This window comes from Zosterops lateralis (genome assembly GCF_965231275.1).
Source record: "Zosterops lateralis genome assembly, chromosome: 3".
NCBI classification, from domain to species: domain Eukaryota; kingdom Metazoa; phylum Chordata; class Aves; order Passeriformes; family Zosteropidae; genus Zosterops; species Zosterops lateralis.
Window position 1 is genome coordinate 14,034,950 of NC_139764.1, and position 22,764 is coordinate 14,057,713.

The window sequence follows — 22,764 nt, forward strand, 5'->3', positions numbered from 1 at the left end:
GTATCACCTCTTAAATGAATTTGAACAACTCACCCAAGAGACATTCTAATCCGATCGTGTATGATGATGATACCAGTTGGATGTTATCCTATTAGGCACTCACTGTAAATAAGGGATTTTCCGCTGACTTTTAAATCCTTGATTAATGAGAGTGCTTGAAGCAGTGTCCTGTAAATTAGCCACAGTGCTAGCAACAATGGCAATTCACTTAGGAGAACTGATTTGTTTTAAATCTTCCCATCCAAATTAAAAAGCATGAGAAAAAGATAGTGTCAAATAAGTAAAACACATTACTCTATCTTGCATTATTGATCTGCACTCCATGGCTGTCTGGCACCCTTAGGTCTAAATTCTGATCTCTCTTCAGGTAAATTCCCATCAGTCAGAGTTCTTCTGAAGAAAGAACTCCAGAAAATAACTGGCCCACAGTATTTAATTTATGTATTCGCTATATTCTCTAGTGTATTATCCAATTCAGAATCCCATTTTGAATTGTGTCAGGCAGACCAATGGTTTTCATCTGTAGTTGGTCATTGCCATCTCACCTGCCTCTCACAGCTCCTTTGCCCTTTCTTCTGATAAAAATATGTATGAGTAGGAGTAAAGGGGTAATTGGGTTTGGGGCAAGGGGACAATAGGGGCAGGTTGTGACAGATCTTTTAATTGATACTTAAACTCAAATTTTTCCTCATATATTTTTCTGAAGAAAAAAAGTTTTCATATCATCTTATCCCTTTGCGTCTTATTAATCTACTGATACTTGATTTATTGCTTGCAAGAAAATTAGTTTTATACCAGGTATTGACTTTGAAACACACATTACTTCTTTTAATATGCTGAGACATTAATGAGGTCTTTCTCAACATTCTATATTTGCATTTATTTAAGGTATTATTCATTCCTGTACCCATAATATGCATGCATTTTTTTCATTTAAGGACAACCCTTTCTTCTTGTAGAAGTATGAATAGTCTTTCTATAGATTGGAATTAATGTCACTTTATAAATACAGTTTTGACACTCTCTTGTAAGTAGCTGAGCGAAGTATCTCTCAGACATTAAGATACTTAAAGTGTATTATTTTTCTGGTGATTTTGAATTACCAGAATTTTGAATGTACCACAAATTGTACAAAAAAGTAGAGTCACCAAAGTCTTACCATGCTCCCCTATATCAAGAATAATTAGACACTGCAATAGTCCCATAAATCTGTCTGATCATTTCTTCTTGGGTAACTCAAGTTACAAGGGTGACTCATCTGTGCATGTGCCAAAGCACCCCTAACCAAAATTCCAGTTAGCCCAGTAGGTCTGAGACCATTTCTTGATGTGACTATTGGGTATGCATGTGATCCTCTCTGTTTAATGGTATTTGTGTAGAGTTCTTCAGTGATCCACTGATAAACATTCAGAATTCCAGTTACAAGTCATAAAAATATTGTCTTTTCCAGTGTTGTGGGCAAAAGGAAAAATTTCACACTCTGGCTTCACTGACCAAAATGAAACTCTTTGGGAGATGCATGATACTTTATGTATTTATTATGTTTTTATACTCAGTGGTTGTGAGGTTTACAGTACAGTGATAATTTCTTATGGGCAGGCTTTGTTGGTTACTTGGTTATTTTTTCTTTATATTTAAAAAACAAAAGGGTAATTTTCCTAAAAGAGAATAATATACTGGTTTTCAAGCTTAAATGGTTGTCATCTGGGGGAAAGAAATGGACATTGGAAATTCAAGAGGATGTTTTCAGCTGGCTTTTGTTCCAATTTTGGTTTTCTGCATGGTAGAAATAAAGTACAACTAGAAAGCTTTTTTGGGTGTTTTTTAAATTTTGCAAATCTGCCAACTAATTTTGGCAGTATTTCAGGTTTACAGTTGTTTCCTCTAGCTACAAATTTTCTCAGCTATAAGGAAAGATAATTTTTGTGATTATGGCATCCAAACATAGCTGTTGTCTATAGCCTTTTTGATTACCTTCACCAAGTTACTTCATTCTGTTATGCCTCAGTCATTTGCTTCTAAAATATATTATTATTATTATGGGCTTTTCTTTGTTATGGCTCACATATTAATGAATGTATTCCTGTATCACTTTCCTACTTCAGAGAAGTGCTGAAAGCTTATATTCATTAATATTCTTGAAGCATGACAAAGTAAAGCCTATTACTGTAATATGCTTTGCTTTAAAACTCTGGTTAAAATAATAATGATAAACAGCACTGGTTAGCCTTTGGCCCTGCTGCATAGATATAAAATTTTTGCATCTTCAGATTTAAACTGATGAAGGAAAACTTTCATGCATTTTATGTTCCTCCTCTATACCCCTGGAGAGATAAAGAAAGAAAGTTTTGCATTCACTAAAATGGGTTGTTGGCGTATTTATCATTCAGAAATCCAAGAATGGCTTTTGCCTGCTATGTCCTTAGCCTCTTGTTTGAATATGATGTAGTGTTTTATTCTTTCCATGTATTTCCTTTGGTGAAGTGGACAGAAGTTTGAAATGGACAGTTATGAAAAGTTATGAAATGCCTTGCCCATAGGAAAAGCATCTTCCTAAGCTCTTTAGTAATTTCTTGAGAAATGACCAGGTGCATAGTAGTTTATATTTCCCTGCTATTATTTCCTTATTTCTCTGAATTACTGTAGATGTTCTTATTACATATCTAAATTACTGTTCTCAGAGGTGGCTTGAAAATATTTATTTTTTCATGTTGACTGATTGATTGTCTTGGTGTTTCATTGAATATCTCCTTGTTCTTGTACTGTAAGAAGCAGTAGATAGAAATTCATCAAGGTTTTTTTTTGAACTTTTATGGTACGTTATACTATACATCCCTTGGTTTGGCTCCTTTGTCTGGATTTGTATGATTTCTTTGTACAAAAATTGTCCAAATGGATTTTGGCCCTAGGACCTAAAGATAGCATTCATGCAATACTCCACTTATTTAAGAAAATAAGATGTTTTCACTTATTTAAGAAAAAAAACAGTAATTTTTAGCATATACACATTTATTATTGTTTTCTTCCCTTGACTTTCTTTTCATTTAATAGTTTTCAGCCCAATGAGAGATGTTTGCTTCTTTTCCTTTTTTTTGATTCTACATTTGAGAAAGCAAGTGCAGTTAATGGAGAAAACATCACTACATTTATAATAGTTTTAACAGCTGCACTGCAGGCAGTTCATTATTTTGACTTGTTTTTTAATGCCCTCAGTGTTCTCAGTAGTATCATACTAGAGATATTGGAGATAAAGAGGGAAGTCCAGCCACCTCAATATAAATATTCTGTCCTTCTACTTTTTGTTCTTATTACAAAAAAAAAAATTAAAATGTGTAAGCACCCACACTGGATATCTAACACAGTTTTAAATCCTGACAAGTGCAAATTGAAAAGCTAAGTTCCATTAATTCAGAGTTGAAGAGTGTCACTGCACCATTACACTTTAAGTCTGGAATGCTCTGGGCCTTGCATAAATTCAAAAGGAAAAAAAAAAAGACATGCTGGTGAAAATCTTACAACATGTTCAGTCAATTCAAGTGCATCTATTTGACTCTTATTTTCTTTTCAGACTTCAGATGACATCCTGGTGGCCTCGGCTGAATGTCCTAGCGATGACGAGGACATCGATCCCTGTGAGCCGAGCTCAGGTGGGTTAGGTTAGTCAACTTTTTTTATTACTTTCTTTTCTTTCATATTTGCATGCTCCAGTCCCCAAGATTCCCAGCTAGCACAACAGTCCTTTCATGCATGGCAAGGAGAGGTGGAATTGGGCCCTTTCTACATGTGGTGGTGTTAGCAGAGAGGAAGAGTTTGCTCCAAAACATCAGATGGGAGCACATGTCATGATCTGAGCAAAGTTATGGCTTGGCTGAGGACCTGAGGATGGACTAGGAAGGGCATTCTTGGGCTCCTGCAACTGTGTTGTGATAAAGAAGGTACAGCTTCATTTAGCAGGAAGGTGTTGCTATTTTTTGTGGCTTAAGCATTGCCCTTAATAAGATAAAAGTATCATATTGAAAGTGTCATGTTATGTCATGGAATCATAGAATGGCCTGGGTTGGAAAGGACCTTAAAGGTCATCTAGTTCCAACCTGCCTGTTGTGGTCAGGGACACTTCTCACTAGACCAGGTTGCGCAAAACTCCATGTAGCCCTTGAACACTTCCAGGGATAGGACATCCACAGCTTCTCTAGGCTCACCATCCTCACAGGGAAGAATTTTTTCCTAATATCTAATCCGAATGTAGTGTCTTTCAGTTTGAATCCATTTCCCCTTGTCCTGTCACTACAACTCTTTTAAAAAATCCCTATCCATTTTTCTTATAGGCTGCCTTCATGCACTGGAAGGTAGAGTTGAATTCATTTTTAATTACTGTAAGTGGAAATTTTGTATAGATACATAAAACCTGAAGACATAGAATACAACAGTCTCAAGTTTCAAATTGTTTTATGGTTTTTTCCCAAGCCAAGCCTATTCAGAGTGTATATTTTAGTTGTAAGATATTTTGACATTCTAGTATTTTCTGTGAAAGAAAATCTTGGTAGTGTTTTGGCCATGTCTTTCCTACTCATTGAATAGTGGAGATTTGGTAATAATTCTCTGTTAAATAATGGAAATATTTGGGTTGGAAGAGGCCTTTAATTATATCTAGTTCCAAACCCCTGCCATGGGCAGGGCCACCTTCCACTGGACCTGGTTGCTTAAAACCCCATTCAGCCTGGCCTTGGACACTTCAGGGGATGGAACATCCACAACTTTTGTGGGCAACCTGTTCCAAAGGTTCAGTTATACTAAATTATGTTTAGTTAAATACTACGTACCATCTCTAGAAATCCCAGCATTTATCATTGAAATGAAAGGGCTGCAAAACTTCCAGTCAGCCTGAAAAATTGTGCTACTCTATATTCTTTAAAATAATCCTAGATAGTTCAGTGATGATACCATACCATGCAATGATAGCTCATGGTATCATATAGATATATCTGTTTTCCCTAGAATTTTCCCCAAAATTCCCTTGAATTCTCGTGTTGTTTGGTAGCAAGCCCACTGCAATTTGTCTGAGATTATTTGGTAATCTTTGGTACTTTCTTCTTCACTTAATAGTAAAAAAAGTTAAGAACTATTTGTTGTTCAGTAACATAATTAGCTTGAGTAGAAACCAATTTAATTTGAGATTAATGTATTAATGCAAATAGCAACTAAGAGCCATCTTAGTATGACTCCAAAATCTGGGGCAGGAGAAACGTCTACATAGCCCTAAGACAAGTGAAATTTTTCCTCATATGCAAATGCATGGTTCCTATTTTAAGCCACAGAGCTTGATACCCACATGCAAGAATTATTTACTTAAACTGAAGTAAAGGCAGAGACATTTATGACTTGTCTCAATGTCAGACAGACCTGCAGGATGGCACTTGAGCTCCTCCAGGACACAATTTACAGATGTGATGACAATACTTTGGGATTATTTTCTTTCACTTTCCAATTAAAGGATTTCAGAGTAATTTTCAAAATTCCATGAAACTGAATGATTGTTCTTAAAACTGAGTAGCAATGGGTGTATTCACACAGTTTTGTACCTCAGGGAGATATTTCACTCACAGAAGTCTCAGACATTATGATCAAGATATTCAGGAATATATTTTTTTCCTGTTCCTTCATTCTCGTTTACAAATTCCTGAGTTTAGCAAGACTACCCTGTACAATTATGAGTCAGTGCAGTAGCTCATACAGCTCTGACCTCATTCATGTCCGTTACTTTCTTGCTTTACTTAATTCAGGCATTGCTGTTCAGTAGATAAATTGACATTTAGGGGCGTGTTATTTTATTTTATAAGGTAATTTTACAGCAATATATTGGTTACGTAGCAGTAAATAATTTTCCAAATCATCTGGGAATGCAGCTTTGGTATTAAAGCTGTATTTGTATTTCCTCAGGCTTACAGCTCACTGAAAGCCAATGAAATTTCAGAATAATTCTCTGAGCTAGTTTGAGCTCTGCAGTGTTTGGTAGTCCTGAGCCATGCAGAGTCATTTTGCTGGTGGGTGCAAGAATGGGAGATGTGAAATGAAACTTTCAAGACAGCTTATTATTTCTGTCCAAACTATGGTTTGTGGTTGTGGACTATGGGATGTGAATGTTAGTCCTTCAGCAAAAAATTGCTATTAGCTTTGCATGCTGGTGTTCAGCTTTTCCATTTTAGATTAGCATTCATCACACAGCTACACTTCTCATTTTTGTTTATTTGAGAATGGTTTTACTGTTTCATTTGTCAGATCCCAACTGCTACTGCTTTTTTTTAAAAAAAAAAGACTGTGGATTGGCACAGGAATTATGTTCTGCATAATCCCAATTGTCTGGATCATTTTATCTGTCATTCTTCTCATCAAAATGTCACTCGTCCTCCCACTCTCAACTTTTAAAAGCTGTTAATTTGCCTTCATTAGCCTTGTCCTTTTATCATACTTGAAACTACCTGAACCAAACGGGTTACTGAAGTTGTAACTTCTGACATATCAGTCTCTCTGCAAGATGTTTTAGTCACTTAATGTTATGAATAACCTTTCTCCATGGATAGTCAGGTAGGCATTGCTCAATCTCTGTAACACTGTCTCCGTGTGGATTTGAGCTGCTCCTAAGAGTAGGCTGGAATTTGAGAAGAGAAGCACAATATTGTTGGCAGTGAGAGACGAATGATTGTTTATCTTTTCAGTTGGAATAGGAGATACAGAAGGATATGTTCCTCCATTTAAAATATCCCCATGGTTCAGTTCAACATTTTCCCCTTAACCCTTTTCACAAACCAGATTGGCTTCTCCACAGCTACTCCTCAACATCCTCACTAATGGTGGTGGAACTTAGGTATCCTAGGAGATACATAACTTACGTAGTTCTAGGAGGCTGAATATATGATGATAAGGGCAGTTTTACTTTTATATTTTTGCTTTAGAGGCTGTAGCCTGGGATCCTTAAACAAATGAATCCACCTCATGGCAAGAGATGATCCACTCAGAGCTGTGTGGTCAACACTTTTCTACCAAGAATTCAGGCAAAGGATGGCCAAAGGTCCTGCAGTTTTATTAACAGAGCCATAACTCAATATTTCCGTGACAATTGCTCATAATATGCCTATTTGTAACCCAAGTCCTCAGTTCTAAATGAGAGCCTGTTCAACAAACAGTTTGAATATGGTACGCCTGTATCTCATAGAAAATACTGCTTATCCAGATTTTAGTAATTAGTGAGATTTATGCGTAAAATAGGGCTTTTTTTCCTAGTACAAGTATGTTGCAGCTTGTAGTGGCTAACAAGTCCCACTCTGCCACCATCAGCTTTGCTTTCTGTGCACCTGTCTGCTAAATAATAAATGGAAAGATGCAATTTGCTACAAATTTCATATAGGACATAAAAATGTAAACCCGATTAGGAGCTGCTGAGCAGCAATCCCATCATCTTGTCTGGAACATAAAGTCGCAAAAATTATAATTGCAGATTTCATTGTGGTATACAAACTGCTAAATGTGCCGTAATTGGATGAAGTCATAACAAATTTATTAGCATGCAAAACTTAGTCAACATATTTTTTTTTGCATTATGTTTTGTGTAGTAAGGCAACAAGTATTGCTTTCATATTCTCTCCACCTTCCCCTAAATACCAATAACAACATGAAGATTGAGGAGGATGATAATAATAATAATAAAAACCAATAGTTTATATGTTCTCAACTTCATGTCGGGGAGGAAATAATAAAACCTTTTCATTTTGTAGACAAGTTACAAAAAATTTTAGTGGTAACCTATCCAAAAAAAAAAAAAAAAAAAAAAAAAAAAAAAAAAAAAAGAACCTGGGACAATTTACTGATTTTATATGTGGTGTTATAAAACTACAGGTGGACAAATTGCCTTTCTGCACATCAGGACTGCTGTTCCAGCTGTTACTGAGCTCTGCAGAGAACTCTGATTTCTGCTGAGTTTCAGTGAGCATTTGTGCTACACAGCTTATTTGTTCCAGTTACTCTGGGCTGGTATTTTATTTGTTAGCTATTATCTAACCACTTCTGTAGCTATTGAAATGTTCCAAAAGGCAGAGAGGTCTGAGCTGGGTCAAATGAAGTGAAATCACTGAGTTTAATGGCAGGGAACTCTCAACTAGGAAAAAAAGTCTTGCAGTATTAGACAAACACACAAACAGTTTGCATTTTTTCTGCAAATGAATTCTAAATCTTTCTCCAATTTGTGACTCGACAGAGGTTTAAGCTTGCAATTAGGTTGAAAACCTCTCCTGACAGCCCCAGCTGAAATGGGATAAGTAGAGGTTTTGGTGGTCTTAAAGCCAGAATATTCACTCATCTTGGAAATTTTAGCAGAAAGTAACCTTCAAAGTGAAAGAGGGATTTTTTCTTCAAGTTCAAACAAGTATTTTTCAAGCAGTGGAACTCCACATGTTGGAAGCAAAGAAAATACTCCATCATCTCTTGATTTGTCTGGCAGTTTTTGGCTTCCACTTCGCATGGCAGATTGGTGGCAGATCTTGTCCTTTACCATTCTGTGGGTAAAAAGAATAAGAATTATCAGAACAGAGTTCAGTCATGTATAGCAGCTGGTAGCACTGGCTAGCTTTCTTAGGCCTAATTCTTAATTCAGAGGGATAAATGAAATAATTTATTTTCCTACATTATTAAGTAAGAATGGTTAATAGGATAGACACTTCTGGACTGATCTTTGAGCATGTTTTTTAATTTCTCCTACATGTTGGATAGGCTAATTGCATTGCAGAAAACTGATGACAGCCAGAAATCTCCAAAGCACCAGTTTAGCCTGGAGAGTGAACAAGCCACTGCTGAAGATGACCCTTAGGGAGCAGTCACTGCTTTGGGGAAGGCTTTGTCCAGTGAGCAGAACAGTGTGGGGCTTTGCATGCAAACTGCTTCCTACACATGCATGTCCTCTTCTCTGTGCCTCTACATGTTGGATAGATGAGATGGCTCAGAACTCTATATTCTCAGCCACTTTGTGATGGTTTAGGTTTGGTCTCAGCATTGACATCTGTTTTTCTAACAGGCAGAGCTGTGAAATATGGATTGTGAGTGTTTTATGCCCATTACTAGAAGTTTTGCTTTCTTTTCCTGTCACGAATTACTGCACTGTATTCCTGGTGCATCTGGCAGCAAGATAACATTGCAGTAGGAGGTGAAGTGACTCCTATAATTTATACATCACTGCAAGTGCCCTGTTTAATGCTCTTCATGGAATTCATTGTGCAAGGAGCTGAAACATAGAAAAATAAAATTACAGTTAGTTCATAGGGCTACTGTGTTCATTATGGCTCAAGACATAAAGGGAATATTTGTGCCTCAGTCCAATTATCCTGTAGTTCTATATGCATTTCCAGTACCAGAAAGATCACTGGGTTGTCTTGAAACAGACTTTTAAAGTGTTTAGCTGCAATACACGTAGACATCTCTGTATAAGCTACTACAGGGTGAAAACTATGCTTTATTTACAAACTTTCCAAATGTTAGCACTTACCATGGCTTCGCATAAAAGAACTAAGGGGATTAAGATATAGATTAATCTTCCTTCAATTGAAGTTAAAGTATTTGTTAGACTTATTTATTTATTTTTTATAAATCACAAAGCCTTCTCCAGAGAAACAGATAGTAAATGCTACCTTTTTCTAAATTATTTTATTGTAAAAAGAACTATTTCTTTGTCAACCAGCTGAGGTCCTATTGCCTGTCACAGCAAATTACGAATATGGCATTTTTAATTTGAATTTGATCAAATAGATTTTTTTCCCAAGTGATCTAAAGGACTGAGGTTAAAAATCATGATTGATCCGTTGTGCCAATGCCAACCTCTACTCTTTGATAGCCATGTCACTGAAACTTGGGAATACTGAGTGGAACTGGAAGCTTCTAGCCAATCCTTAGGATTTTCATACATTCCCAGTGTCAGATGGAATACTGGGGAGCTGGCTTTTTTCCTGCACACAATGGTCTCCTAGCAGTGCAATAGCAGCAGCTCAGTGTGCTCTGTGGCTGGTAAGAAATACTGACATCAGCCTGCCATAAATCACACCAGGCTCTCTGTTAACTGCTCCTCTGCTGGTGCGTAAATGATGAACGGCTTTCCTTGGGTTTGAACTTTGAGGGTGCATTCATATTCCACGCTTATCCCTGCTAAAGCTGGGTCTTCTCACTTCCATAAAACACAGAAGAATTATATAAGAATTTCTGCTGTGGTTTAATCCCAGCTAGCAAACATTCACAGTGCAAACGTTGTGGTTATTATTTGCATGGAAGCACCTAAATCTTTATTTCGTGCTTCAGACATATGCAGACAACACAAAAAAGCAACTCTTGTGCAGAGAAATTTACTAAGTGACAGTTGTTAGTCCTGCTGTTGCGTGTTCAGTGGTTTGGAGTTAGACATCTCCATAGAACAGACAAAATCAAGTGGCAATGTTTCGAGTAGTTTCAAGAAATGTACTCTTCATGAACAATAATTCAAGAAAAATGGGAACATTACTCAATGTGCCTGAAGGAGTGTCCAAAGAAAGAGGGGTCTGTTATTTTTCTTTTTTTAAAAGATGTAAAAGTCAGCTAGTGAGTCAGTTCTGAAGGTATTTATAGGCAAAGCTGCTGCGATACCAGGACTGAGATGTGTGCCTAGAGAAGCAAACCAGGTCCTCCCCTTCATTCATTCACAAATCCACTGACTTTGGAGGAATTCCCTAGATTTTTCAGTACTAGAACATTCCATAGATATTTCAGTAAAATGTCCATAAATATCACATCCTTTAATTTAAGTTAATTGAGGACTTACCTTCCTGTTTTTCCCTAGAAAAAGTTACTGGAAAAACAGTTGCTTGTATATGAGCAGTTGCTTCATCTATCCTTTTTGATATTCCTGAAAAAAGAACCTTACAGATAAGGTATTGCATAGACCTTAAAAATTAATTGTCTTTGAATGCAGTGGCTCTGTCAGAAATGAAAAAAAAAAAAAAATTAGATCTATGTCCATGCTCTCTTCAATAAAGCAGACATGGTTTTCAAGCCTGGTATTCAAGATTTTCAGTAATAAAACACATTAAGCTCCAGTGGCCATGCATGTATCATTAGTAAATGAAAATAGGTTCTAGGCAATTCTGAATCTTTTGTTATTCTGCGTTGTTAGCCACAGAAATAAAGATGTGTGTTCTTTGACAGCTTCTCCTATGAAAAGTTTCCACCATTTTCAAAAAGTGTAGATCTTTTTAAACTGGAACCAAACATTCACTGAACTGAAAAACAGTCTGTAAAACACATTATATTTACTGGAAACAATGAAATAAGGTCAAATATAGATTATGTGGACTCTCAAAAACATTTTCAACAGGTGAACTTCACACTCTGGCATTGGGTGAAAAATGCAGGAAATAAATAAGTTAGTAATTGCAAAACTGAGGTTTTCAGAAACAGGCAAGTAATTTATTGATTTGACCAGGACTCCTTTCCCTGATTTGCTAAAGAAATTCTGGAAAAGCAGAGGATTTACTTGCACAAGGATGAAGTAGAGAGATGACTGAATATGGAATAAGTTCCATTAAATTTCATGTCAATCTGCTTTAAAAAACCCTAAATAAAAGTGTTATGATCCTAAAAATTCATCCTTTAAATCAAGTTAAACTTAGGATCAAGAGTTCGCATAGGGTGTTGAATAAATAAATGAGTTCTAGTTTGTTTGAAATTAGACTGTGTTATTGGTACCTTGATTGATGTAGCCTCATTGTTTTCCTTGAGCTACACTTCAGTCTGGTTTGATTTGCTACATCTAGTGCATATATTTTCTTGCATACTGTGGACACTATCCTGAAACTGTTTCCTGTAGCTTTGTAATGCATATGCATTGAATTTCTTCTTTTTATGAAGGAAACTCAGTTTTCCACGGGACTATTTTTCATCCTTTTTTTCATGAAAAAGGTAGAAGAAGAAAGAATATTTTGCAAAGGTGGGAGAAGGCTTATAGCCAAAATACTGGCCTGAATTAGCATTGTTTCACTCAGTTTCTATGCCAAGCCTTTCTCAAACCAAACTTGAGCAATGAGATGTTAAACCATGTCTTTCAATTTCTGTAGGAAATTTCCAATACCTGATGAATTCAATTAATATTGTGTTCTGGAGTAGCAGCAGGTTCTCAAACCAGTAACTATCATACCAGACTACTGGCAGTGAACTGGTTTGCTGACCCCTCTTCCAGGCAAGAGAAACAAGAACAGATTGTGAACTTCTTGCTGGTTTTCTCTAGCAGTCAGAACAGTGTGAACACCCATTAGCTCTTGCCCACCTGGTACTAAGGATTCTGCTACTAATTTTCAACACCTTGCTCATGGCTAATTTAAACCTGGGCAGAAGCACTGGGGTATTGCAGTGTGTGAGTCGTGTAACTTGACAGCCTGCAAAGTGGCAGGTGAATGCTGACAAGTTTGAGAACTAGGTATTCTCCAAGGATGTTGCTCATAAATGGAAGCAGGAAAAAATTCAAGGCAAAAGTAACCTATAATGAGGGTGCATGTACCTGAAATAATCCAACCTTAGGCTAGCTCCTTCTGACTATATAAAGAACTGAATGAAACCTTGTTCTGCTGTGTTGACATGCTATTCTATATAGGTTTCAAAACCAGCACTGCTCCTGAGGTTAAGGGCTATGGTCTAGTTCTGGGGCTTTGATGGTTTAAATGGGAACTGGTTTAAACAGTAAATTTAGATCTAGAATACATCATATGTTGTGAATGCACCCTTTAAAAAGTTTCAGAAAAGGGATAAATGAAAGATGAAAGAAGTGAGAATACAAGAATTATATTCTGAAATGAAACAAAGCTTTAAAGATATCTCAAACTTTTTTTCCCTTGTGCCAACATCAGAGCCACCAGAATTGTTTATAGAGTATGATGAGAGAAGAAAAGAAAAACAAGCCAATCTTATTCATTTTAATAATTTTATCAGGAGAAAAAGAACATTAATTACATCAAAAGTAACTTATATCCATCCTGAATTCCATTTGTCTTTCTCTTCCCACTCCCAGAGAAGCATATATGGTTTAGGCAGTAATAGGATTCAGGTTGAACAAGTGTAGCTGTTGAATCTGAGACTTTGGGTAGCAGGAGTAGTTCAGTATTTATAGCAGCTGCACTCCTAGTGTGTGTGCAAGTATATTCTGGATGTCTTGAAAGCCTGGCTCCTTCTTCTCCCAGGCATATTATCAACTTTGTCAGTAATGGGTCTGACTTGATGACAGTATTTGGAACAAGTTGAATGTGGTGTGCTTTCGGCTTCAACATTCAAGCCATATATATATAATGTTTGTGGCATAGACATTTATCTCTTCATGTAGTAGCTGCTTAGTGAAGGAGGAAAATCAGGGAATCACCCACAGTTGTGAGAAGAATGTGGGTGTCTGCACCTCCAGCTCATTTCATGAGCAAGAATCATTCCACGCTCTGCAGGCCAAGCCAGCAGATTTCTCACGCTTTACAACTACATTTTGGTATTCTGCTGAAAACTGGTTCCTAGATAAGGAGGTTTGGAAATTTTTTTGCCTTATTTTTTGATGAGATGACAGTGCTAAAAATAGCAAGCAATGAAACCTTGATCTGGCAAAGCTCATAGCAAAACTTTTCCCGAAGTCAGTGGAGCCCAAATGTCACAGTTTTGGTTCAATGCAGCCAATCTTACAGTTAGCTGCCACCAAAAATTTATGTTTGCAGTGCCCCTGCTCTTTTCTTGCTTTAGCACTGAGTCTTCAGGGAGCAAGAGTGGCACGCAGCTCACCCAGAAATTATCCCAGTTTAGCTGTCTGGACTGGTGGCCCACAATTGCAGCAGCTTAGCTGTAGCTTGAAAACATGCTGTCAGTAGTGTAATATTTCTGTTTTGTCTTTCTTATGTTATCTTATTTGCAAAAGCATTTTTTTTTTACCCCCCACTAAGAATAATTCAATTTAAAATATAAACTAACTATGGACTCTGCTAGTCAGTCAAAACTTCTGAAAGAAAGTACCAAATTACCAAAGATTTCTCAGAATGTGCACAAAACCAGGAAAATTACTTTATGTAGAAAATAAAGCAGGACAGATGACAAATGTAGAAGTGGGGAGAGGTAGGACTGGTAAAAGGAGATATAAACCTTGTTTGGAGGGAAAGAATACTAAAAGAGAAGCAAGGCAACTGAAATGTTAAAATATGCTAATAGAAAGGGTAAGACCACAGGAATGAAGGCTGCTAAAAACATTAAGTGATATATTGGTTTATATTCTCCATTTTGGCTAAAATTAAATTTAGTTTTGTGGAAAATATTTTCACAAAAGCTTCTTATAAAACTGTGAAGTATTCCCCTTAGCTCTGAATATACATAGTAACTCCTAAACTCCATTGATTTGATATGCTCCATCAATTGGCACTGTACAACACTGTACAACCAACTAACCTATCTCCCTTTAGACTTATGATGACATTTTAAAAGGTTGAGAAAACAACCTTCCACCTCTCAGCCACAGGGGAAAAAGAAGTTACTGCAAAACCTGCAGTCCTAAGGAGTTTGTAGGATTTGTAAATAATTCAAAGTCAATATATGACAAATCATTACACTTGGAAATGAGCACTCTATTCAGTGCAGAGGGAATGTTCAGCTTCTTAGCAAAGCAACCTTTTTAGCCATGGATGCTGTTCCACTGCATAGACTATTTTTATAACAAGCTAAGTTAGCTGATGTCACTTTAGAGGTATCTTAATGCATTATATCCTGGGTTTGCACACCAAAGAGTAGAAAAGATGCCTTAAAAATTTTCCTTTAAACACAAGTCTACAGCAGACCTTCATACTGGTTTTGAAGCTGGGCTGCATCTACCCCAGTTCTGCAGAGGAAGTACTGGGATTTGTTTTTCAGAGGTATTTGTTGTAAAGAGGTGCTGAAATTGTAGTGAGCTCAGAAACCAGTTCACCAGAATCCAGCAATGCTGCAGAAAATCGACCACAAACAGGTCTACAATGATAGCACACAGAGTGAAAATTAATATGTGTCCCGTAAATAATTGCCTTCATGCCCCATTGCAAATGCAGTAGTTAAACATTTCTGTCTTGTGAGTAATTTCTTATTCACAGTTTGTGGGAAGGCATGAATGTAAAGAAAACAGGTTTGGGGTCCTTCTGTCTTGTTTTGTTTTGTTTTGTTTTTCAGTCTGCTAATTTCAATTCACAAACACCATGGGAACCTGCAATTCCAATTTTCTTTTCACAGTATTAATGAAAACTGGGCACTGAAAATAGTTGGATTTTTTTCCCTTTAAATTTTAAACCACTTACAAGTACAGTCAAGAATAATAACTTTCTAATCCATTATTATACAATGTAAAACTGTGCTCAATTGCTATTATTTCATGCAAAGTTTTTCATAAGTGCTAGAAGAGGTTTTTAGAACTCAGTTTCTTCAAAGCTGGTCTTTGAGGCAGTACAAGAATGCTAGTTGTGTTCTGTTGAGACGAAGAGCTGTGCATCAGAGAAGTTGCTTTAAGAAGGAATCCTTGCACAAAAAGGTGACAATCATTTCCTCTCACTGTTAGGGCAAGGTTTGAGCATATTTAGTGCATTTGTGATTTTGTCTTGTTCCTAATCAAACCAACCTCAATTTATTGTTTTAATAAGTAGATAGTTTCAGGGTTTGGTTTTTGGGTATATTTTTGAGACAACTCTTTACTCTTAAAAATCGGAGTAGTATTTTATGTCATTTAATCTTAACATACTCCAATGAGATATTTCAGTTCTCATTTACAGTAAGATGTCTAGGATGAAGTTAATATCTTTTTCATGCTGCAGACACTAAGAGTGACTGCAGCTGAGTAGCAGACAAGGTTACCTGCAGACACACCTCTGCTGCTGTGCCAGGAGCCAATGGCTCTGCCTAGTCCAGCTACCAAGATGTCAGCAAGAAAACTGGGACCAGTGTTTCCCAAAGATGGAAAGTTGGGAAGCAAAGGGCATGATTTCTGTAAATTTATAATCTTCATTTGCTCTCCTCTGAGATCATCTGCCATCCCATCCAACAATAGTTCCTGCCTTGCAGGGACAAAAAAAATAGGTAAATTCCCCTTGGAATTGACTCCAGTCTTAGTCAAACAATGGTCCTCCTTAAGTAGAAGGCAGCTGTTTCAGCAATTTTATGGATGTGGATTTATTTATCTATATAGATTTCAGAAGAAATTCAGGCTGGCTTTTTTCCAGTGGCCCTTTCCTCCCTATCTCAGACTAGGACTCTTGCTTTGGTGTGCATTCCATTAGCTGTTCCTATCTAAAGTCCTCACAGACAAACCTATATACTTAGTAAAACTTTTATATTTCCTCTTCCTTCATTTGTCTAGAGAGGCCCTGTTCTCTAAATAAAAATAAAAGCATATTTTAATGTAAATGCAACAAAACTAGCAAGTCCTTTTCCTAGCTGAACTGTTCCTTTCCCAGAAATCTAAACAAATACAACAGATGCTTTAAAATGTTATAAGTTTAAATAACATTAATGTAGTGGTTGAATATTTCTCAGACAGATGGGTTAAATGAGATAATTGTGAAAATATTCTTAAAATAAAAGGAAACCATCAGGTGAGAGGCAGGAATTTAGGTAACAATGAAAAATATACCTTAAATGTTTCTTTTAGGTTGCAATATTAGAATGTTTTCCTCTGAGCAAGCTGTTAAATGTCATTTAGTAGACATTACTTGTAAAGTTAGTTGACAGTATTTGGCCCAAATGTATGTATCTTAAAGAGAAAGAGCAGCTGTTAATCCATCAGGTATTGACAGTGTATTCAGTGGCTTCTATTATTTCTCAGACAGAAATTAATTTCCTGAAATCACATACACTAAGATAAGACTCTGTCTCATTTTCATTCACTATGGAAGAACTCAGTCTTTGTTCTGCACACAATGCATTGTCTCTTGTAAAACAGTAAATGACACCCTAGGTGTAAAAGAATTTCCATTTTCTACAATAGCTACAATGAACAAACAGGATCTAAACCAGTCACTGACTACTTTGGAACAGGGCACCTTTCTTAGTAGGGTGGCATCTGCCCTGAAATGACAAAAACATCTTAAAACCTTCAAGATTCCTTGTGTAGCCATAGAAAGTACCAATTGCACCAACTCATAATAAGTAAGAACTTTCAGAAGGATACAAAAAGTTAAAATACTATTTGATATAGGGTTTTTTGAATCTTACAGTTTTGCCTCTGTTCTTTCAGCTGAACAAAGTGTCAGCTTCTTTAAACCTGTTAGAAATAACTGCCAGGAAGAGGTGTTTCAGCAGTAAGAACACAAATCACCAATAAATAAATGATGAGTAATACCAGGGTGGAGAAGGAACTTATTCTTCTGGGGAGTTGTGGCTTTTTTTGCTATGTTTTATTATTCATAGGCCAATTGTAGGTGTCTATAGCTGGTGGCTGCTTTCAGTTCTGGTTGTCCAAACTTGTTGCAATTTTTTGACCAGTGTTGATAGTTTGGCTGGCATTACCTTTAATGTAGCATCCTTAAAATCATCATCTTCCCATTATGCCTTTACAGTGCTTAAAAAAGTGACTATGGAACATAGTGTGCTGTTGTGGACTTTAAGCAAGACACTTTTCTAGCAAACTTCAGTACAAAGCTACCTGTAGGCACACCCTGATAATGTTAACATTGTGAATATATTGTAAAACTAGCATTTGATACTTTTAGTTAGCATCTATATTTTACTGATTGAATTTTTAACCATGCATAATGATTTAAAATGAAGTTTCTCTAAGCCAGCCTGACTCTCCTGAGCTCAGGAAAGGCTGGTAGTGATGAGGATGCACAGCCTCTCAGAAGTCTGGAAATACTGGTGTAATCAGAGGAGTACTGCATAAACCCAGATCACTTAATTTTTGTCCATGACATTTGTTAGGTTAGAGAGGATCCCTCTCAGCTATCACCACTTTAAGCGATTCTATACAATGAACTGACTCCCCTCCTGCTGCAAAATTCGACGAAGAAAGGAGATCATGGAAAACATAAAAGCATTAGGCATGCTCTGAGCATTTAAACTACAAATTCCTCCTGGAATTAGGGTTTCATTCGTCAAGGCTGTGCAAGGGGACAAAATATGCCAGACAACACAATAGTTCCTATCAAGAAGATTTTACAGTGTGAAGACATAGGTCAGTTCTATTCATAGCACAGTGAAAAGACCAGTCTGGCCTCAGAGGTGGGTTCTTGGGAGGCTGAGTCCTTGTTCTGTGCAATTTGAGAGGTTTTCTTGGGGCATAAAGCAATCCTTGAAGGAACATCTGATAATGGCATCAATGAAGAAAAGAGGGAAAGGGAGAAGTTGAGTGAAAAAGTGCTCTGAAGTGTAGCCATATTCAAGGAATATGAATGAGAAAATAGGAGGTAGGGTTGGATAGCTCTCTAAAAGTACTAAAAGTAAATATAATTAGTTTTTAAAAAGAAAAGAAAATATTAGAATGAAAGGAGGAACTGAAAATCTTGGTGAAGGAAATTTACAAGCGAGGTGAGAATACCTTATCTGTAGTGCATTTATTGGCTGCTGTCAGCCACTTTCTTCTTTTTTTCCCTCCATTCTGTCTTATCGTCACTGCCTTCTCAATAAATAGTATGGTGTCACTTATGGTTCCTTACAAAAAGAGAGGGAGAGAGGGTGAGAGAGAGAGGGAAATCCTTTCCTCCCAGATGTTCATGTCCCTACTTTTAAATTGTGGCATGCCTGTTATTTCAGATTATTTAGGCATTATTTGCTTAATAACACACTGGGACAAATTATACCTTTGAAGGCTAGAATGAGAGGTTCCTTGCTGTCCTTTTCCTTGTTGAAGAGGGATGGGCTGGAACCCCAGCTGGTTTTGGACTGATAGAGGGGGGGATACGTTGCTGGGCTGTCCTGGCCCAGAGGGTGCAGCTAGAAGGACACATGCCGACAGCAGTAGACATGACTGACTCCTCAATATGCAAACTCAAGCATAACCTCTCCTTTCTTTCCTTATCTACCCACAGCAAACCCTACCAGGGCAGGAGGAGGACGGGAGTACCCCGGCTCGTCCGAGGTGATCCGTGAATCCAGCAGCACGACGGGCATGGTGGTTGGGATCGTGGCGGCGGCGGCGCTGTGCATCCTCATCCTCCTGTATGCCATGTACAAGTACAGGAATCGAGACGAGGGATCCTACCACGTGGATGAGAGTCGAAACTACATCAGTAACTCAGCACAATCCAACGGGGCTGTGATCAAGGAGAAACAGCCCAACAGCGCTAAAAGTTCCAACAAAAACAAGAAAAATAAGGATAAGGAGTACTATGTCTGATCTCAACATCTAAACGAACGCTTGTATAGAAATAGTCTTCATTTTATCTGAGACATAATACAAACTTATTTACTTTACTTTTTATGAAGCACATTCAAAAACAAACAAACAGAAAAGACAGGGAATGCAATCAGAAAGGAAAGACTGTTTTTAAAAACAAGCATTTCATGCTCTTGTTTTTCAGAAACAGGAGCTGATAAATTCCCTAACATCCACAGTGTTTTCATTTACTCTGCCTGTCTTTATGTTGCTGGAACGTTTCTGAAAGACAATGATGACACCACGCATTCATAAAGCAAGGAGTATTACTACAACATCGAGGCACAATATGAAAAAAAATTCAAATTAAAAAAAAAAAAACAAAACAGGAAATAAATTTAAAAAAAAAAAAAGAAAAAAGAAGCTACCTATGATTCTGGATTTAGCCAAAGTGCTAGCGCTTTCTTGAGAAGTGAGTTAGTCTTATTGTCAGAGAAGACTGTCATTATATATGGTGACTCAACAAGCAAACATAAAGAGTTTGCCGTCTGGTGCAGTGAAGCAGTGATTGGAAACTTGCATTTTGAAACAAAGTGCTGGCTTTTCTGAAGACTTATGTAGAAATACTTTCAAAAAGCCCCTTTCTGGTTGTGAGGAAAATAGTACGGAGGCCTTATTTTCAAAAACAAAAACAAAAATCTGGAATATAAGGCACATTTCCACAAAAAAAAGAAAAAAAAAAAAAAAAAAAAGAAAATAAAAGAAAAAAAAAGAGAAACAAGAGGGCATAGATGCAATCATTGGGAAATTTTCATGCACGCTTAATATGTTATTACATATGTTTATATAAAAACACATCTATATGTGCTTTCTGGACTGTGATAAGTGATGTTTTATAGCCTGTTGTATAGAAAATGCAAACTATATCTGCTCTTCAGCCATTTTTGGTAAACTCAATGTTATAAGTGTTGCTAGGTATAGAGAGTTTTATGACATCTGGAGCAACAGACATTCTTCAGTTTTTTTGCAGCCATTATAAATTGTCCCAGACTTTTTCCCCTTTCTTTTTTTTCTTTCTTTTTTTTTTATTTTTAATTTACAGTGTAGTGGTTATACAAAGGGGGATGTGTATGAATGTATATAAGAGTCAGCTAATTTTTTTCTTACCTGTACAGCTCTATTATGTTGCAATTAAGTTTCAGTAGTTTGTATGAAAGAAGTGGACTAGAAAGCAAAAATATATCTCTACTGTAATTTGTCTTCTCCCTCCTATCCCCATCTCTTGCTCCTGATATGCATCAATGAAGTTGATCAGAATGGCCAATTTTCCTAGAAATATACATTCATTAATTAGCTAAATATTTAGTGACTTAAACTGGCCTTTGGCTTCCAGTCAAAGCTTCACTATTGGAGAGCATGGTTTGCCTTACAGAAACCTTGTTCTTAGAAATTATGAGAATGATGAGTTTCTTGAGAATCTTAGGAAGTATCATATAGTGTTTATCTGGCATTCATATGAAGAACAGCACTGGGTGCTAAAAGATCTGCAAATACCCATTTTAATTATCCAGGCTGATTCTATTGCAGAATTTATCCCTTTCTCCAAAAAGGAAATACTCTTGAGGTGCACGATAGTATTTTTCAATGGTGGGCATTTTGACATATGAAAAAGTATTTTTTAGCTAAGTTGATTGTGTAGTATTGCAAGACATCATAACCAGACAGATATAAGTTCATTATGTTTTAAAGTGACACAGCTTATCTTGCATATATAAAACATTAATGCGTATTAGTTAAACACATGAAATGTAATGCTGTATTTTACACGTTAAGTTTGGAATTTTTTTCTAGTACTATTTCATTAGTTTCACAGCAATAAATCATAACATAACGTTTTATTTACACAGAAGTTGAAAGGGAATACATTGGATGGAAAGAGGGTAGTTCAATAGAAATCAACCAAATCATCAGAAGGCCTCCTGGGAGGGATATAGATATTCACACTTTACAGACAGGAAGGAGAAATTTTAAATTAGCTTTAAACAGCAGACACAAAACATTTTGTTGGTGTGTGTTACTCACTGTAGCTGATGAAAAAAAGTTGGGAACTGGTACAGCTATCTATCTGGGAGTCAGAGCACTTTAAAAATACATGTAGCTGACATGAAAACACCTCTCTTGAAGTTTGCCAACCACATCAAGGTGTGCCATGTTGCATTTGTGAAATGACTTTTTATTTTCATTAGCATTTACGCAAAAATGAAAAAAAAAAAAAACAACCACAAAACCCACAAAATCCATCTGATGTTCATTTCTGTTGTTCACCTGTGGCACTCATAACTTCTCCCACCTTTACAAGACAGCTGTACTCAGGGAATGGCAGGGGCAAGGGTGACTGGAGGTCATTGCTGGAAGCAAGAGACTTCAGCTGGAGGGGGGAAAAAAGCTGAAAGCCAGGTGGTGTTCAGATTTCAGTGCTTGAAGATACCTAGAAGAACAAGAATAATATGTTGACAGGAGACTGGACATGACAGAATATGATTTGGGGGAGATAAAATGGTCTTTTCTGCTTGGTATTTATTAAATTAATGAAATAGCGTTGTCAGGCCAACTTCCAGGCAGTTTGGTAGATCGATCTTTAACTAAATCCATACATCAAGAGAAAACAAAAAAAGATCTGCTATTATTAAAATACGAAAACATGATTTTAACACTGTTTCTGAAGGTTCTCCTTTTTCCTCTTAATTTCATAATTTAACAAAAAAAACCAAACAATTATGGATGTATCAGAAATGCCAGCAAGTGGATTTAAAATTCCTTTTTGTTTAAAAACAGCAGCAACAACAAACAAACAGACATAAACCAACTACCTAACATAAAATTGGATCCTTTCTCTATAATAACCTAATTTGTTTGACTGAGATGGCTTCATTTCTATGACTGTATTGTGTTGCCTTTTTTAACAAAACACTAAATAATGTGTGAAACTTTCAACCCTAAGACATCAAAGAGAGGCCCAATGCCCCTAACCTTATAGTGCTTTCTGTGATAGATATTTACAATTTTTTATTTGTTGCAAGGCCAATTTATTCATTATTGGAAATGCTAAGCAAGTGGAATTTACTGTTTTGTTAATAAAAATGTTTCTTAATACAAATGCTGGCTTGCTTCTTCTCTTGCTCTTAGATTGTGAGTGCCTGTTCATCTTGAGGCTGTGAAAAAAAATTGGTGAATTGATATGAAGTTACAGACATTCATGTAAGGAAAAAGTGACCTCAGAGCTCTTTGTACACTTCAGTGAAAACCTTCTACAAGACTCGAGTTCAACTGGCCCAGTTAGAAAAGTATTAATGACATCAATGAATTGGTTTTGCACAGACTTGCTTAATTTGAGATTTTCTAGTATTTTTTTTTTAATC

At 36.6% G+C, this 22,764-nt stretch overlaps 1 protein-coding gene across 11 annotated transcripts in view; it reads left to right on the forward strand.

Annotated features, from left to right (window-relative positions):
* Positions 1 to 22,470, forward strand: part of NRXN1 (neurexin 1) — a gene marked incomplete at its 5' end in the record, with an annotated part of 479,408 nt that extends 456,938 nt beyond the window's left edge. For 6 of the 11 annotated variants that reach the window (XM_083857912.1, XM_083857915.1, XM_083857911.1 and 3 more), the window contains 2 exons: positions 3,569 to 3,647; positions 19,059 to 22,470. In XM_083857912.1, coding sequence (XP_083714038.1) covers positions 3,569 to 3,647; positions 19,059 to 19,366 — 387 coding nt within the window. In that variant the 3' untranslated portion in view covers positions 19,367 to 22,470. Of the gene's footprint in view, positions 1 to 3,568; positions 3,657 to 19,058 lie in introns of all 11 variants that reach the window. The other 5 variants (XM_083857909.1, XM_083857914.1, XM_083857913.1 and 2 more) reach the window with 1 other exon arrangement.
* Positions 22,471 to 22,764: the final 294 nt, after the last annotated feature.